General features: G+C 46.5%; 1 protein-coding gene across 2 annotated transcripts in view; it reads left to right on the top strand.

Moving 5' to 3' along the window:
- The window catches only part of RANBP10 (RAN binding protein 10), a 60,417-nt gene that overhangs the window by 482 nt on the left and 42,977 nt on the right, over positions 1 to 16,958 (top strand). For both annotated transcript variants that reach the window (XM_055554400.1, XM_055554399.1), the window contains exon 2: positions 584 to 695. In XM_055554400.1, coding sequence (XP_055410375.1) covers positions 584 to 695 — 112 coding nt within the window. The remainder of the gene's footprint in view (positions 1 to 583; positions 696 to 16,958) is intronic.

Here is a 16,958-nt window from a genome sequence, read left to right as displayed (position 1 = left end):
GGAGAACCGCAACAGGTGTCCGAACCAGTTCTGGGTTGGACCTTCTTCCCAGGGCCTTCCTGCTTGTCCTGAGGTAGCTCCAGGGACTCTAGCTGAGCCCTTTACCACTGCTTAGTTTCAAAAGTGTCTGAAGAAAAGGGTGGTCACATCCCCTCCATCACCAGAGGTCCATGAGCTTGCTCACCTGCCAGACATCCCAGACAGGGCCTGAGGTTCTGCCCCAAATCGTGGGGGCATCTTCCAGGGCTGCCTCTCCCTCCGCTATTCTTCCAAGTGGGCTGCCTGTGTCCTGAGGAGTCTGCCAGCAGCACTAGGAAATCTCTCATGTAGGCACCCACATTGCAGGTACCCTCCTGTGGTTTCTGTGGTGGAGAGAGTCCCAGGCAGGGCTGCTGTGCTTAGCAGGAGGTGAACCAAAGGTGGGAGGTTTATGTATTTGCTTAGTTGTTGTCTGATTATTTCTTGGACTGTGCAAGGGCTTCCTCTGGCTGTGAAGGGGTAAAGTTGCCATGGAGCAGAGAGGAATGAAGCTTCCATTTGTATCTCCCTCTGCTGAAATTTCTTCCTTGTCCTCTTCTATTAGGTCATGGCAAAAATCACAAAGATGCGGCGTCAGTGCGTGCCACCCATCCCATACCTGCTGCCTGTGGCATTTATTACTTTGAGGTGAAGATTGTCAGCAAAGGAAGAGATGGGTAAGCCCCTCCTGACCACCTTGCCCCCAACACTGAGCTGTTCCCTGTGGTCAGAGTTTGAGGTCTCCTGGTTGACACTTGTGCCTGTATGAGCTGCTGAGCTGCATGGGTCTGAGCTGCAAAGGGTTGAGTAGTGGGTGCCTGTCACCTGGCTGTGGTCATGAACTGGTCTAAGCAGTAGCTTTTGATGGCAAGTAGGTGCATTTTGTAGAAGAGGGGCTTCTCTTTGGTGATGATGTAATGACTGTTTCCCTCACAAGTCAGGGAAACAAGTAACAAGTTTACATTAACAGTTGAGCGTCCGGAATGAAGTTCCTCCACGTTGTGTGATGTTTGTCACTTCCCTCCTTTCAGGCTGTTGCTGTATTCAAGATTCCTTTTTATGGCATTTAGTCATGTAGAGGCCCCTGGGGGCTTCAAAGAGATAGTAGAGTCTTTGCAGCATTCATCAAAGCTGTGGCAACCACTGGCCTGTCATCTTAGGGTAAACAGCATGGACATGGTCAGAATCAGGTGACCTTGCTACTCATAAACTTGTTTTTCAGTCCAGTGACTTGAACACCAGTTGGACCAGCTTTAGGAAGGTCCTCATTAAAGTCAGCACTGGGGAGGCTCCCTAGTTTAGGGTGATCTAAGCAGATATAGGAAATCAGAGGGGAAATTTTTCATTTCTCTTCCTATTCTTCTCCTAGTTTGCCTCTTTTCTTTCCTGGTGATTATCACAAAGCAGGTGTTTAAGTTACGAAATAAAATGATTTTAGCTGGCTTGGAAAGATTTTCCTCATCAAACCTTAGGTCTGGTTTGGGTGGTTTGCCAACCCCACCAGTGACCTTTGTTCCTACCCTGAATGTGTGTTTTTGAGCATTCAGAGTACTTCCTTTCTCAAGGGACAGTCCCCCTTGTGGTACATGCAAAATGCACGGCCAGGGGGCTTTGCTAGGGGCAGGACTGCTGGAGTTGGAGCTTTGTCTGCTTCCTCGGTGAAGTTGTAACATCCCTGCCTGGGAGGGCTCTGTGGTTGTGGGTAGTAACAGGGCTTCCATCTGCTTGTCTGTCCTCTGGGGAGCTAGGCCAACATCTGAGCTACCTTTAATCCCAGAATTCTGTGAAATTCTGACCATGGCGAGCTATTACATCTTTTACTTTTATCCCCATGTAGTGAATTTACAGATAGGAAGTTTATATTATCGGAGCTCTTTATTTATTTATTTTTAAATATATTTCTTTATTTGGCTGTGCCAGGTCTTACTTGTGGCATGTGGGACCTTAGCCCCCCAACCCGGGATTGAATGCAGGTCCACCTGCATTGGGAGCGTGGAATCTTTGTCACTGGACCACCAGGGAAGTCCCTATCGGTGCCCTTTAGAGACCCTGGTTCAATTCCTGGGTCGGGAAGGTCCACTGCAGAAAGGATAGGCTCCCCACTCCAGTATTCTTGGGCTTCCCTTGTGGCTCAGCTGTTAGAGAAGCTGCCTGCGATGCAGAAGACCTGGGTTCAATCCCTGGGTTGGGAAGATCCCCTGGAGAAGGGAAAGGCTACCCACTCCAGTATTCTGGCCTGAAGAATTCCATGGACTGTATAGTCCATGGGGTTGCAAAGAGTCGGACGTGACTGAACGATTTTCACTTTGAACCTTCTATTTTCCCTTTCCGCTGTCTGATAAAAGCACATACATTTAATGTGCTTGAACTCACATGAATAAGAATGGCCTCTTAAGATGAAACAAACACGGCAAAAATAGTTGCAGTGTAGACTGAAACGTTGGTGCTTCAGTCTTATATTGCCAAAGAAGTAGATTGGCATGTCCTAACCTTGTAGGCAGGAAAGTGGATCATTTTGGGTAACAGCTGAGCTAGTAAAAGGAGAGAATAGTTTTTCAGAAGGGGAGTGTTTAAATGCAGAGACCGATTTCCTTCACCTGGCTTTTAACCTTTCAGTTATAAGTGGATCTTGCTGTAAAAGACCCCATGTCTTGTCAGATTGTCATACTGTTGGTGTTGCCTGCAAATCCACAGAAAGTTGAACATCTTCTCCCAGCTTTCCCAGCAGTTTTACATGTGGTAAATATAGCTGTGAGGTTGACCTGGAAACCTCAGTCATAGCAAGGTCGCAAGTCACGTATGCTTGTGGTGGCCTGCTTTAGTTGACCGCTTTCAGAGGAAAGGTGTACAAATGTCCCCTATGGCCTCTTAATGGAATTACTGAAAGCCGTCTCATGGCTAGGATATAGCCAGATGGGCCAGCTGTGGTTTTGAGGAGGCCAGGGGCTGTTCCAGGGCAGACAGTCATCAGCTTGTTTCCTGTTTGCCGTCAGTGTTGAAGGTGTGTTTCTGACCTGGGTTTGGTCCACGACCCAGGTGTTAACCTGTTGTGTAGCTTTCCTGTATTATCTAGTTCCATCTTCATGCATCTCTGGAAAGTGGCTGGAGCGAATGATGATGTACCTGTTTCATGGGTGAGCCTTGAGCCCCGGGGATGTTTGGCGACCTACCCTGGCCACAGGGCTTAGGGTGTGCAGTGGAGTAGCCTAACTTGTCAGTGCCTTCACCTGATCCCAGACACGTGCGTCCACGCCGCTGCCACCTTTCCCTGTTGCATTCTTCCCCTGGGTGGAGAGAATGTCCAGTCGGAGTCTTAGGAGGTCCTAGTGTTCTTAGAGAGCCAAAAGGTGCTTAGTGCTGATTGGGACCAGAGAAGTGTGGCATGCGGTGGACTGGGCTTGGTTGACTTACCATTCTGCTGAATCTGTAGACCTGTTTTTCTGCAGATTTGGGGACAGGCCTCCTTTTTAAAAGGTGTTGATGAACCGAGTCATCAGTGTCACTGTTTTTCAGAAAGGCCTTTGTTCTGAAGATGTCTTTTGTAGAAGAATACACTAAGCATGTCTGATTGCATTATGGCTCAGACAGTAAAGAATCTGCCTGCAATGCGGGAGACCCAGGTCTGATCCCTGGGTCGGAATTCCAGGGATTGGGAAGATGCCCCGGAGAAGGAAATGACAATCCACTCCAGTATTCTTGCCTAGAGAGTTCCATGGAGAGAGGGGCCTGGCGGGCTGCAGTCCACAGGGTCACAAAGAGTCAGAGGTGACTTTGACTTTCAAGCGTGTCTAGTTAGAAAGATTTCATTTCAAGGGTTATATTGATTTGTACCTGCTATGTGCCAAGTGCATGCTTGGTACAGGGAGAACAACAGGAAAGCCTGCACAGGCCAGCCTTATCCTCAGAAAGCCTTTGGCCTACCTACCAAAGAGTGGACTGAAGGGTTGTCTGCGTGAGGAGGCAGAGCCTGGGCATGGTTTTGAGGGATGAGTAGGAGTTTCTCAGCAAGTGAGACCTGTTGGACTTAAAAATGAGCCTGGTTGGTAACTGGCTTGACGTCTGGGCACTTCACATATAAGGGAGGGCTGGAGAAGGAAGGGGTTATGTTTGAGCTAAGAGCTGGGCTCACACTGACGGGTTTTAGCTGCATTTTGCCGAGTCACCAGAGCTGGGAACCCCAAGAGGAGACATCAGAGCCCTGCCCCTGGTGCCAGGAGATAAGGGCTTCTCGGTTGGTTTTGTTAGGAAGCCAAGGAGGCCCTGAAACCGAGGGTCCCTGGGGAGTGATGTGCTCAGGCAGAGTTTGTGGACCTTTGGGTGTCTCCGGCTCTTAGTGATGACACATAGAGGGTGTGGCTGGCCAGGCTGACAGATGCTCCAGTGTGACCCTCAAAATAGACTGTAACATCATCCCAGCAGCAGCGGTGGCAGCCTCCTGACATGTGATGAGTGGCTCTGCCCAAGAACAGCAAGCCTGGGCTAGAGCACCGGATGGAATGGTGGGGGTAGGGGGTCTCCTCTCCTCTGCAGCTGGTGCTCAGGCCCTGTGGCCCTCTGGCCACAGCCAGCCTGCCTTTCCTTGCACTTGTAGCTGACTTTCTTTGGCCAGTCAGCAGTGTGGTCATCATTAATTCTCCATATCACAGCAAAGCATGCATCGTTTTGTCCCGGTCTCAGGCCTGGGCCCCAGGAACACAGGCCTGAGGCCCATCTGGAGAGGAGGCAGGTATGCATGTGCACATGCCCTCACAGGGTGGTGTAGCAGAAGCCCATCCATGATGTGTGCCGTCCCCAGGGGTGGCCCAGAGGTTGGATTTCCTCCTGTACCTGAGAATTTGGGAAAACTTCATAGAAGAGGTGATGATGCTGAATCTGGAAGGGCAGATTGGAGCATTCCAGGTGAACAAAGCGAGAAGCGAGACCCTAGACAGAGGGAGCAGTGCATCAAAAGATGGGGAACACAGAGCGTGAGAGAGGCAGGGGCCAGGTCAGAAATACCTGGCCAGTGTGCTTTGGCTAAGGAGCTTGGCCTTATCCTGAGGACAGCAATGTATGAGGATTTTGGATCTGCCTGCACTTTTGAGCGTGGATAGGGGAGAAGAGACTCCACTGGTCTGGTTCCACCAGGCCCCGCTGGCTGAGATCCCAGTCCGGTGCAGGCTGGTGCTTTTAGGTCCTCGATTCCAGCCGTGGCTTCCCTCCAGTAGTTATCTTTTCTCTCTCTTGGCTGGCCTCTCCCCTGTTTGGTGGGATGCGGAGGCAGGAGGTTGAAGACTGGCAGCCAGAGTGACTTCTCAGAGGCAGAAGGCCTCTGTGTGTGCTGGTATTCTCTGGTACTCTGATTTGTTAAGTCCCATCTGAAAGGCAACACGGTCCATAATTTTCCGTCCAGACTCAGAGATCCACTCACCTAATTAAGACCTCACCTGCCATGTTTCTGGTTTGGTGGGCCACTTGAGCACAGGCCTTCCAGTGAGAGGCAGCCTGTGGCTGGCCCCTCACCCTGGGATTCCCCACTCCAGTCTCTGTGCTGTGTACAGTGCAGTTGAGAAACTTGGTGCCCCTCTGTGGACCTGGGGAAGGCCTTGTCCTGCCAACCCTGAGAAGTTGGTGCTGTCTTTGCCCAAGGCGGCTGCTGACGGTGGTTCTTCCTTGTTCGTGCTGACTGCCCCCCAGTGCTGATGGCCTCCTGGGCAGACACTGACTGCATCTCTCCCTAGTAACGCGTGGCACTGTTTCTGGAGACCCAGCATATTGAGGCTCTGGAGCAGCTGTGACTTGTGTTGGGTATTAAAGTCCAGGTCTAGTTGGGTGGGTGTACTCAGGTGTGATCTGGCCTAGAGCAAGAAGACTGGAGTCCACGTGGCTTCCACTTTTCTGGTAAGACCCACTCCTGCCCTGAGCACATCTGGGCTTCCCTGAGACCTCTCTGCCCATTGTATGTCACCACCCAGGCTCCACCAGTGAGCTGAGAGTGGGGAGTGTGGCTTCTTTCTTCAGAACTGGGGACTTCCTTGTCAAGGATCAGCCTGTAGAGAAATTTCTAAAATTCACTTCACGCCTCCCCCCACCCCCTGCACCACACCCCCATCATTTTTTGTTCTTAGGCATGTTTGGTCTGTTGCCTGGATAGGTCGCCATGCAAGGGGGATTTCCCATTAGAAGGGCAGCAGGAGCTCCTTGGAGTGGAGCAAATAGGAGGATGGGCTCAGCAGCTCTGCATTTCAGGCACCATGTGCCATCCTATTCTGGGACCATTGAGAAGGAATCAGGGGCCCCAGAGTGGGTCTCTATAGTCAGAGGTCAGTTAGAAAGAAGGGACTGACCACTAGGAGAGGGGTGGATAACACCACGTCTAAATGGAAGGATGTTCCTCTGCCTCCCTAGAAATCCGTCTAGCTCCAAGATCCTTGGTGTTTTGTCGTAATTGAAATGTGAGGTTGTGACTCGGTTGCTAGAAAAGAAGCAGTGGGGTGGGGGGCTTGCTGCTGGAACAGGGCCCAGCCCCCTGTCAGGAAAGGGCTAGTTAAAATATGCTCTGGACTGTTTAGGGAAGCAGGGGAGGGGTAAGTCTTTGTGTTCTTCACATGCTCTCTGCCGCTCCTACCTCTTGGACCTTAGAGGTGGCTTGGGATTCAGAGAAGTTTACTTTAGGTTATGGACCCCAAGTGTCAAGGCTCAAATACCTGCACTGTCTGCTCAGCTTCCATGGAAAACATTGCGGACCAATAGCAGCACTCATTTTCGTCCAGACAGAGCCCCAGAAGTTTTCTTATTGCCCAGCACACCAGGCAGCTACTGTCTTTTTGTCAGAGTTTCATATGATACAGAAACCTACTGGTCCTTGGGGCAGAGACAATTTCGATGAGAAGAGGTAGAGAGAGGAGAAAGGCAGTATGCCCCGATGGTCCGAGGGCTCAGCTCTTGTCTTCTGGAGGACGTTGCTGAGGCCAAGCTGAACCAAGAGGAAAGAAGTAGAGGAGACAGTCTGCTAAGTAGAATTGGTTATAACCCAGTTTACAAAGCCATGTGTCTGAAATTGGCATGTGCTATTTTATACAGGGTTCTCTTTTAATATCAACTGTTGTGCCAGGAGTTTATTGGTAGTTATATATGCCTTGCCTTTTTTCTTTTTTTAACCAAAATGTATTTTTATTTTACCTATAATTTTTTTTTAACTGTAAAAGAATACTCTTGCAACACCTGACACAGTGTACATTTTAAAAATAGCAGAGGGGACAGAGAGATGCAGGTTTAAACAAATGCAGGTTATTGCTGTTATATATGTTGTATCATTTGGGAACATTGCATAGAACAGAAAATGATTTCAGGTACTGTAAGCAGGTAGGGGGTTTATTACGTGGAATTCAATGCTTTCAAAATCATTCAGATCAGTCGCTCAGTCATGTCTGACTCTTTGCGACCCCATGAATCTCAGCACGCCAGGCCTCCCTGTCCATCACCAACTCCCGGAGTTCACTCAGACTCATGTCCATCGAGTCAGTGATGCCATCCAGCCATCTCATCCTCTGTCATCCCCTTCGCCTCTTGCCCCCAGTCCCTCCCAGCATCAGAATCTTTTCCAGTGAGTCAACTCTTCGCATGAGGTGGCCAAAGTACTGGAGTTTCAGCTTCAGCATCTTTCCTTCCAAAGAAATCCCAGGGCTGATCTCCTTCAGAATGGACTGGTTGGATCTCCTTGCAGTCCAAGGGACTCTCAAGAGTCTTCTCCAACACCACAGTTCAAAAGCATCAATTCTTCGGCGCTCAGCCTTCTTCACAGTCCAACCGTCACATCCATACATGACCACAGGAAAAACCATAGCCTTGACTAGACGGACCTTTGTTGGCAAAGTAATGTCTCTGCTTTTGAATATGCTATCTAGGTTGGTCATAACTTTCCTTCCAAGGAGTAAGCATCTTTTAATTTCATGGCTGCAGTCACCATCTGTAGTGATTTTGGAGCCCAGAAAAATAAAGTCTGACACTGTTTCCACTGTTTCCCTATCTGCTTGCCATGAAGTGATGGGACCGGATGCCATGATCTTCGTTTTCTGAATGTTGAGCTTTAAGCCAACTTTTTCACTCTCCACTTTCACTTTCATCAAGAGGCTTTTTAGTTCCTCTTCACTTTCTGCCATAAGGGTGGTGTCATCTGCATATCTGAGGTTATTGATATTTCTCCCAGCAATCTTGATTCCAGCTTGTGTTGCTTCCAGTCCAGCGTTTCTCATGATGTACTCTGCATATAAGTTAAATAAGCAGGGTGACAATATACAGCCTTGACGTACTCCTTTTCCTATTTGGAACCAGTCTGTTGTTCCATGTCCAGTTCTAACTGTTGCTTCCTGACCTGCATACAGATTTCTCAAGAGGCAGGTCAGGTGGTCTGGTATTCCCATCTCTTTCAGAATTTTCCACAGTTGATTGTGATCCACACAGTCAAAGGCTTTGGCATAGTCAATAAAGCAGAAATAGATGTTTTTCTGGAACTCTCTTGCTTTTTCCATGATCCAGCGGATGTTGGCAATTTGATCTCTGGTTCCTCTGCCTTTTCTAAAACCAGCTTGATCATCAGGAAGTTCACGGTTCACATATTGCTGAAGCCTGGCTTGGAGAATTTTGAGCATTACTTTACTAGCGTGTGAGATGAGTGCAATTGTGCGATAGTTTGAGCATTCTTTGGCATTGCCTTTCTTTGGGATTGGAATGAAAACTGACCTTTTCCAGTCCTGTGGGCACAAGAGGGCCTAGAGGAGCTATCCCACGTTGAAGGTCAGGAAGGGCGGCGGTGAGGAGATACCCCTTGTCCAAGGTAAGGAGCATTGGCTGCGTTTTGCTGGCGCAGCTGTGAAGAGATACCCCACGCCAAAGGTAAGAGAAACCCAAGTAAGACGGTAGGTGTTGCAAGAGGGCATCAGAGGGCAGACGCACTGAAACCATACTCACAGAAAAGTAGTCAATCTAATCACACTAGGACCACAGCCTTGTCTAACTCAGTGAAACTAAGCCATGCCCGTGGGGCAGCCCAAAATGGGTGGGTCATGGTGGAGAGATCTGACAGAATATGGTCCACTGGAGAAGGGAATGGCAAACCACTTCAGTATTCTTGCCTTGAGAACCCCATGAACAGTATGAAAAGGCAAAATGATAGGATACTGCAAGAGAAACTCCCCAGGTCAGTAGGTGCCCAGTATGCTACTGGAGATCAGTGGAGAAATAACTCCAGAAAGAATGAAGGGATGGAGCCAAAGCAAAAAGAATACCCAGCTGTGGATGTGACTGGTGATAGAAGCAAGGTCCGATGCTGTAAAGAGCAATATTGCATAGCAACCTGAAATTCAGGTCCATGAATCAAGGCAAATTGGAAGTGGTCAAACAAGAGATGGCAAGAGTGAACACGTCGACATTCTAGCAATCAGCGAACTGAAATGGACTGGAATGGGTGAATTTAACTCAGATGACCATTATATCTATTACTGTGGGCAGGAATCCCTCAAAAGAAATGGAGTGGCCATCATGGTCAACAAAAGAGTTCAAAATGCAGTACTTGGATGCAATCTCAAAAACGACAGAATGATCTCTGTTCGTTTCCAAGGCAAACCATTCAGTATCACAGTAATCCAAGTCTATGCCCCAACCAGTAACGCTGAAGAAGCTGAAGTTGAACGGTTCTGTGAAGACCTACAAGACCTTTTAGAACTAACACCCAAAAAAGATGTCCTTTTCATTATAGGGGACTGGAATGCAAAAGTAGGAAGTCAAGAAACACCTGGAGTAACAGGCAAAGGTGGCCTTGGAATACGGAATGAAGCAGGGCAAAGACTAATAGAGTTTTGCCAAGAAAATGCTCTGGTCATAACAAACACCCTCTCCCAACAACACGAGAAGACTACACATGGACATCACCAGATGGTCAACACCGAAATCAGATTAATTATATTCTTTGCAGCCAAAGATGGAGAAGCTCTATACAGTCAGCAAAAACAAGACCAGGAGCTGACTGTGGCTCAGACCATGAACCCCTTATTGCCAAATTCAGACTTAAATTGAAGAAAGTAGGGAAAAACACTAGACCATTGAGGTATGACCTAAATCAAAATCATTAGGACTTAGTTTCCAGGTAATGGCAGGCTACTTGAATAAAACCCTGTGCTGAGAATGATGAAAAGGTGCTGACTTACAAAGAAGCAAACTCAAGGCCAGTTTCTGGATGAACACCTGTAACTAGGGAGCTAAGGGTACTATCTGAGAACCTAAGAGCATTTGCTGTGTCCACACTCAGCTCTGCTCCAGCTTTGACACACAGTGCCAGAGAGGTTAGTGTCTGGAGCTTATGGGTTGTGGGGGTCTGGGAAGAACCTGCTCACATTAAGGTGGGGTGCCAATGTGCTATTATAGTTAAGGGCAGCGTATTTGGTAATACGCTGGAATATGATAAGCTCTGTAAATTCAAGGCTTGGTCCTTGAGTCTCCCAAGAGATTCTTTAAGGAAGGAGGCAGAGTCCAGGGTTATGAATAACCTGCCTAGAGCCATCCATGGGGGCTGTTCTGTCTGTTCCTGTCTCGTGGGCTCTCTGGGTGCTTTGATGGTGCTGGTGGTGGTGGATGCATGAGGGTCTCCGGACACACATTCAAAACCGCCTTCCTCCCTGCAAGCACGTCCTGTCTCATGACTCCTTTGCCTTCAGATATGGTCTTCCTTATGTTGCTGGGTTGGGTCCATTCATCTCTGTAATATCCCTCCTCTTGGGGGAGTCAGTGGGCTACACAGAGTTGGGCTTAGTGGGTCACTGGGTGGCTTCCTGGCAGAGGGCCAGGGTAGAGGGATGACTGCTGGAGAAGCAGCTTGTACCTGAGGTGCAAGTGTCCTGATGGACTGTGGCTTTAAGCAGGCCCATCAGACCACAAACTAAAATCCCCAGCATCAAATATCAGCCCTCATTTCAGAACCAAGTGTCAGTTGGGGTTTTTCCTGAAATGTCTCCCGTGGACCATTTTGTAACCATGACCCCAGTTGTTGTTGTCACTAAGTTGTGTCTGACTCTTTGCGACCCTGTGGACTGCAGCACACCAGGCTTCCCTGTCCTTCACCATCTCCTGGAGTTTGCTCAGACTCATGTCCATTGAGTCAGTGATGACCCCAGAGGTCCTCTCTGATGTAGAGGTGTTGATTTCTTATCTGGGGCAGATTCTGATATGAACGAGATTGCCAGCCTTCCGATCTGTGGCTGAGGTGTTAGATGTCAGGATGAAACTGTCTGGTGAGATTCCAGCAGCACCTTGCAGGGCTGAGGCAGGGGATGGGGCAGTGGTGACAGACCCTTTGACTTGGGAGGCTCGGCGGCCAAACTACCTTCCTGCAGCCCGCAAGAGCCATCTCAGCCCTGAGGCTGAGGAGCTTGTCCCTTCTCTCCTTGTCACATCCTACCAGAGCTCTGTGGGCCTGGAGACAGTTAATTGATGGAGCTTAAATTAAAAATGTTCAGGGAATTCCCTGGTGGTCCAGTGGTTAGGACTCAGCATTTTCACTGCCAGGCCAGGTTGGATCCCTGATTGGGGAACTAAGATCCCTCAAGCTGTGCAGTGTGGCTGGGAAAAAAAAGTTCAGGTCCCATAGTCATTGGTTCATATATCTAATGTAACATTTGTTAAAAGTGTCTCTGGGCTTGCCAGCCCATAAAATCTACCTTCCCTCAAAGGGGAAGTTGATAAAAGTAAAAAAAAAGAGCTAGGTCTGTATTCTTCACTCTTGTTATCTGCTGTGTGCTTATGGTGAGGGACTTCTTTCTTCTGGCCCCGACAAGAGGCCTGGATACTCTGATGCTTTACACTGAGCTCTGTGCCAAGCCCTACTTGTCTCGTCCGGAAAAGCCAGATGAGGCTAATGCTGGCCTGCAGGGCCATATGGGTGTTTTTGATGACTCCCATGTGTGTGCTAAAATAAATACAACATTAAACATGCCATTTTAACCATTTTTAAGTGTAAAATACAGTGGTATTAATTGTGTTAAACTTGTGCAACTATCACTACTGTTTTCCAGAACTTTTTCATCACCCCAGACAGAAACTCTGTACCCATTAAGCAATAACTCCCCATCCACCCCTGGCTCCTCCCAGCCCCTGGTAACCTCTAATCTCCTTTCTGTCTCTATGAATTTGCCTATTGTAGATATTTCATATAAGTAGAATCATACGGCATTGTCCTTTTATGTCTGGTTTATTTCATTTAGCATAATGTTTGCAGGGTTTATCTTATGTTGTGACCTGTGTCAGAATCTTACTCTTTTTTATGGCTGTTTGTATTTACCACATTTTCTTTATCCATTCATCTGTTGATGGACACTTGAGCTTTTTACATCTTTGACTATTGTGAGTAATGGTATAATGAACACTGGCATACAAGTATCTGTTTGAGTTTGTCTTTTCAATTCTTTTGAGTGTATACTTAAGAATTGCTTGATTGAGTGTATACTTAAGAATTCCCTGGTGGCTGAGCAGTTGGGGCTTTGCACTTTGTGCAGACAGGGAAAAAAAAATTTGCTTGATTGTTCTGTTTAACTTCTTGAGGAATTACCAGATTGTTTTCCACAGTGGCTATACAGTTTTATATCTCTACCAGCAATGTGTGAAGTTTCTAATTTCTTTACTTTTTCACCAGTAACTTAACTTCCTTTTTCCTTTCTCCCTTCCTCTTATCCTTCTTTATTTCCTTCCCCATCCTATGTGTGAATTAGTATCTCATTTTGGTTTGCAGTTCTAGTGGATTAGTAATGTTGAGCATCTTTTCATGTATTTATTGGCCGCTTGTATATCTTCTTTGGAGAAATGTCTACTCAAGTCCTTTGGCTAGTTTATAATTGAGTTTTTTGTCTTTTTGTTGTTAAGTTGTAGGAATTCTGTATATTTTTGAATATTAGATCCTCATAAAGCTATGATTTAGAAATATTTTCTCCCATTTTCCAAGTTGTCTTTTCACTCTTTGTTTTTTAACCTTCCTGCACAGCTTGTGAGATCTTAGTTCCCCAAGCAGGGATCAAACCCGTGCTCCCTGCACTGGAAGCATGAAGCCCTAAGCACTGGACCGCCAGAGAATTCTCTCTTCACTTTCTTGATAATGATCTTTGATGCATAAAAGTTTTAATTTTGATGAAGTCCAATTCATCTATTTTTTCTTTTGGTGTCATATCTAAGAATCCATTGCCTAAACCACAGTCATGAATCTTTTAAGTGTTTTATTGTTTTAGCTCTTATATTAAGATCATTGATCTGTTTTGAGTTAATTTTTATAAAAGCTATGAAGTAGAGATCCAATTGTCTCAGCACCAATTTTTGAGGAGACTATTCTTTCCCCATTGAATGGACTTGGCACCCTTGTTGGAAGTGATTTGGCTGTATAAATTTACTTACGGACTTTCAATTCTTTTCTACTAGTCTATATGTCTGCCTATGCCAGTGCCACACTGTTTTGATTACTCTAGTTCTACAGTGAGTTTTGAAATCAGGAAACAAATCTTTTAACTTTGTTCTTTCTTTAAGATTGTTTTAGCTACTTGGGGTCCCTAGCAAGTCTGTATGGATTTTGAGGGTTCTCTTTTCCACTTCTACAAAAAAGACTGTTGGAATTTTGGCAGGGATTGTGCTGAATCTGTAGACCAACTTAGAATGTATTAACAACACTTTCCATCTACAATATGAAGTCTTCCAGTCCATGAACACAGGATGTCTTTCCATTTATTTTTGTCTTCTTTAATTTCTTTCAGCAATGTTCTATAATTTTTCATGTACAAGCATTTTCACCTCCTTGGTTAAATTTATTCCTGAGGGTTTTGTTTGTTTTTTTGATTTTAGATGCTATTGTAAATAGAATTGTTGTCTTAATTTTCTCCTTTAAGTGTTCAGTGTTAGTATATAGAAACACAGCTGCTTTTTGTGTGTTGATTTTGTATCCTGCAATTTGGGTATTTATTAACTCTAGTAAGCTTCCTGTATATCATTTGGGATTCTCTCTATACAGAATTTTCTGTAGGTAGGATCATGTCCTCTGCAAATAGAAATAGTTTTACTTATTTCTTTCCAATTTTTATACCTTTTCTTTTCTTTTCTTGTCTAATCAATCTGAATAGAACTGCCAGTACAGTGTTGAATAGCAGTGGGGAAATGTCGACTCCTTGTGTTGCTCCTCATCTTAGGGTAAAAGTTTTCAGTCTTTCACCATTGGGTATGTTGGCTGTGAATTTTTCCTAAATGCCATTTATCATGTTGAAGAAGTTCCCTTTTGTTCCTAGTTTTCTGAGTGTTTTTATCATGAAAGGGTGTTGGATTTTTCAGATGCTTTTTCTGTCAATTGAGATGATCATGTGTTTTTTTTTTTTTTTCCCCTTCGTTCTGTTAATGTGGTTTATTATATTCATTGATTTTCTTATGTTAAATTGCCTGTGACTTCCTGGCATAAATCCCCTTTGGTTGTGGTATTAATCCTTTTAATGTTGTTGAATTTGGTTTGTTATAGTTTTGTTGAAATTTTGTGCATCTCCATTCAGAAGGTGTATTGATCTATAATTTCCTTTTCTTTTGGTGTCTTTTCTTGTTGGCTTTTGATCACTGCTCCAGGGTCTCTACCATTTTGGGCTTGCATCTGGGTTCAGCACACTTGGAACAGTACCCAAACATTATTCGGCCCAGAGCTGAAGTCTCTAGGTGAGAGCTAGGTGAGCTCTTAGGAGACTGTTAGTCCAACCTGTCTTTTTCTGACAGGGAACCTGAGCTGTGAGGCGAAATCCAAGACTCATAGTCCTGAGTTAGGCTGGAGTGTCTGAGGCCAGGCTTCAGAGTCTGAGGTGTTGTCTCTGGAGCCCAGCTGCCAAGTGTCCCTGTCACTTTAGAATCCTCGTGTGCTTCTCTTCAGGAGGCAGGAAGGGAATATCAGACTTGTTGCCAAAGAGGTTCCTTGGGTGGAGTACTCCAAGCTGTCTTTCCTGTCTGGGTTGGGGCTTACAGCAAAGGGTGGTCTCCTCCCTCCAGGCCTTGTTGTACATCTCTGGAGGATGTGAGAGTCCAGAGGCCTGCTTTCTAAGGTCCTGTCCTCTGTCTACCCCAGGCTGGCCTGGGTCATGGAAGAATCTCCAGTCGGTGAGAGCTGTGCTGAGGCTGTGTCACTGTGTCCGCGGGGTCTCCCGAGGGTGTGCTCTGGGAGGTGCTTAGGATGCACCAGGGGCCGTGTGAGCCAGAGCCCCAGCTCCTCTGCTGAGCATGGAGTTGGACCCTTTTTGGCTGTTTCTGCGGGTGTGCTCTTTGCATGCAGCTTCCGCTCTCCTGTCAAGGTTCAGGGAAGTAAGAATACCGAGAAGCTGACACGAAGGCCCAGTCCCCCCATTGTGTCTCCCTGGTATTGAAATGTTGCCCTGGGACAGCCCAGAGAGAGTCTGATGGCTGAGAGCCAGCAACCTCCTCAGTGTGCAGCCATCAGCTGGCTCTTGAAAATGATTTTTTCTATGACTCTCAAAGTAATTTATATTAATTGTAGAAAATCTGGAAAACTAAAGAGAAAGGAGAAGAATGCAAGCCGCCTGGAGTGTTCTCGCGACTCTCCGCATGACTGCAGTGGATCCAGTGGGCTGTTGCTTTTGTGGGAGAGTCAGCAGAGCGGGTGGAGGGCAGCACAGGCCCCGGAGGCCACCAGTCCATTCTCAAGGCTGGTCATCTTGCAGGGCCCCAGTTTACCTCTGCCGCCCCAGGGCGGACCTGGCGGTGGTCTGCAGGGGCCACTGCTGCCACCGCGCCTCCTCTGTCCTGCTCTCCGGTGGATCCCTACCCAGCTTGGCTCAAGCAGGGCCACTTGGCACCCTCCTCTCTAGAGCCTGACAGAGACGCAGAGTCACTCTTCAGGCTCACGTGTTTTTTTGCAGGAAAGGATAGGGATTAAGGTGGATGCCGACTGATGGCCTCCCTGCCAGGTAGCTTGTCGGTTGTCTCTCTATATTTACTGTGTCTAATGTGATAGACACATGATAGTCTTCAGATGGGTTTAGCTTACTTTCAGTTATTTTATAAGGTAAATAACTTTTCCTGCAAGCTCCTCAGATGTATCCTGCTGCTTGAAAAGAAAGCCCTGGTGGACATATGAACCATCGGGGAGCTAAGCTCTGTCTATTCTAGTCACTGGCTTGGGGAGCGAGAGCCCCTTTTGCCTCCCAGGAGACCATGGCAGCCTGTGTCTGTGAGTGTTCCTAGCGTTGCCTGACTTTTTACCAAGAAGGAAGCAAATTCTCACCTCCTTTTTCCTTGGTAATTCCATGTAAAACAGGCATTCCTCTTTAGATGTCCCAAGATCCAGGCCTTTAAGGATGGCCTGCTTTCCTTTACCAGATTGCAGTACTCGAAGGGCCTCCAGTGGACAAACTGGACTCTAGGGTTGTAGTCATCCACCATACTATCTTTATGCCAGTACCAACACTGTTTTGATTATTGTAGCTTTCTTGTAAGTTTTGAAATAAAAAAATATGATTCTAACTTTTTTTTTTAACACCCTCATTGATTCTATGTATTGCTTTGGATGGTATTGACATCATAACAATATTGTCTTCCAGTCCATGTATGGGCAGATGTTTTTCCATTTGTGTCTTTTCATGTTTATTTATTTACTTAAATTAAAAAAATGTATTTTTCAGCCATGCCATGTGCCTGTGGGATCTTAGTTCCCCAACTAGGGATTGAACCCAGCCCCCCCTGCAGCAAAAGTGCTAAGTCCTACTGGTCCCTGGACTGCCAAGGAGCTCACTATTTGTGTATTTTTAAATTTCAGCAACATTTTAGGGGTTTTAGTGTATAAGCTTTTTGCCTTCTTGGCAAAGTTAATTCCTAAGTATTTTATTCTTTCGATGCTATTGTAAATGGAATTATTTTCTCTTTTCCTTTTTTGATTGTTCAGTATTAGTATG

Source organism: Bubalus kerabau, chromosome 17 (genome assembly GCF_029407905.1).
Source record: "Bubalus kerabau isolate K-KA32 ecotype Philippines breed swamp buffalo chromosome 17, PCC_UOA_SB_1v2, whole genome shotgun sequence".
Taxonomy (NCBI): domain Eukaryota; kingdom Metazoa; phylum Chordata; class Mammalia; order Artiodactyla; family Bovidae; genus Bubalus; species Bubalus kerabau.
Note: the sequence above shows the minus strand (reverse complement) of the source record. Positions and strands in the feature narration are given on the sequence as shown.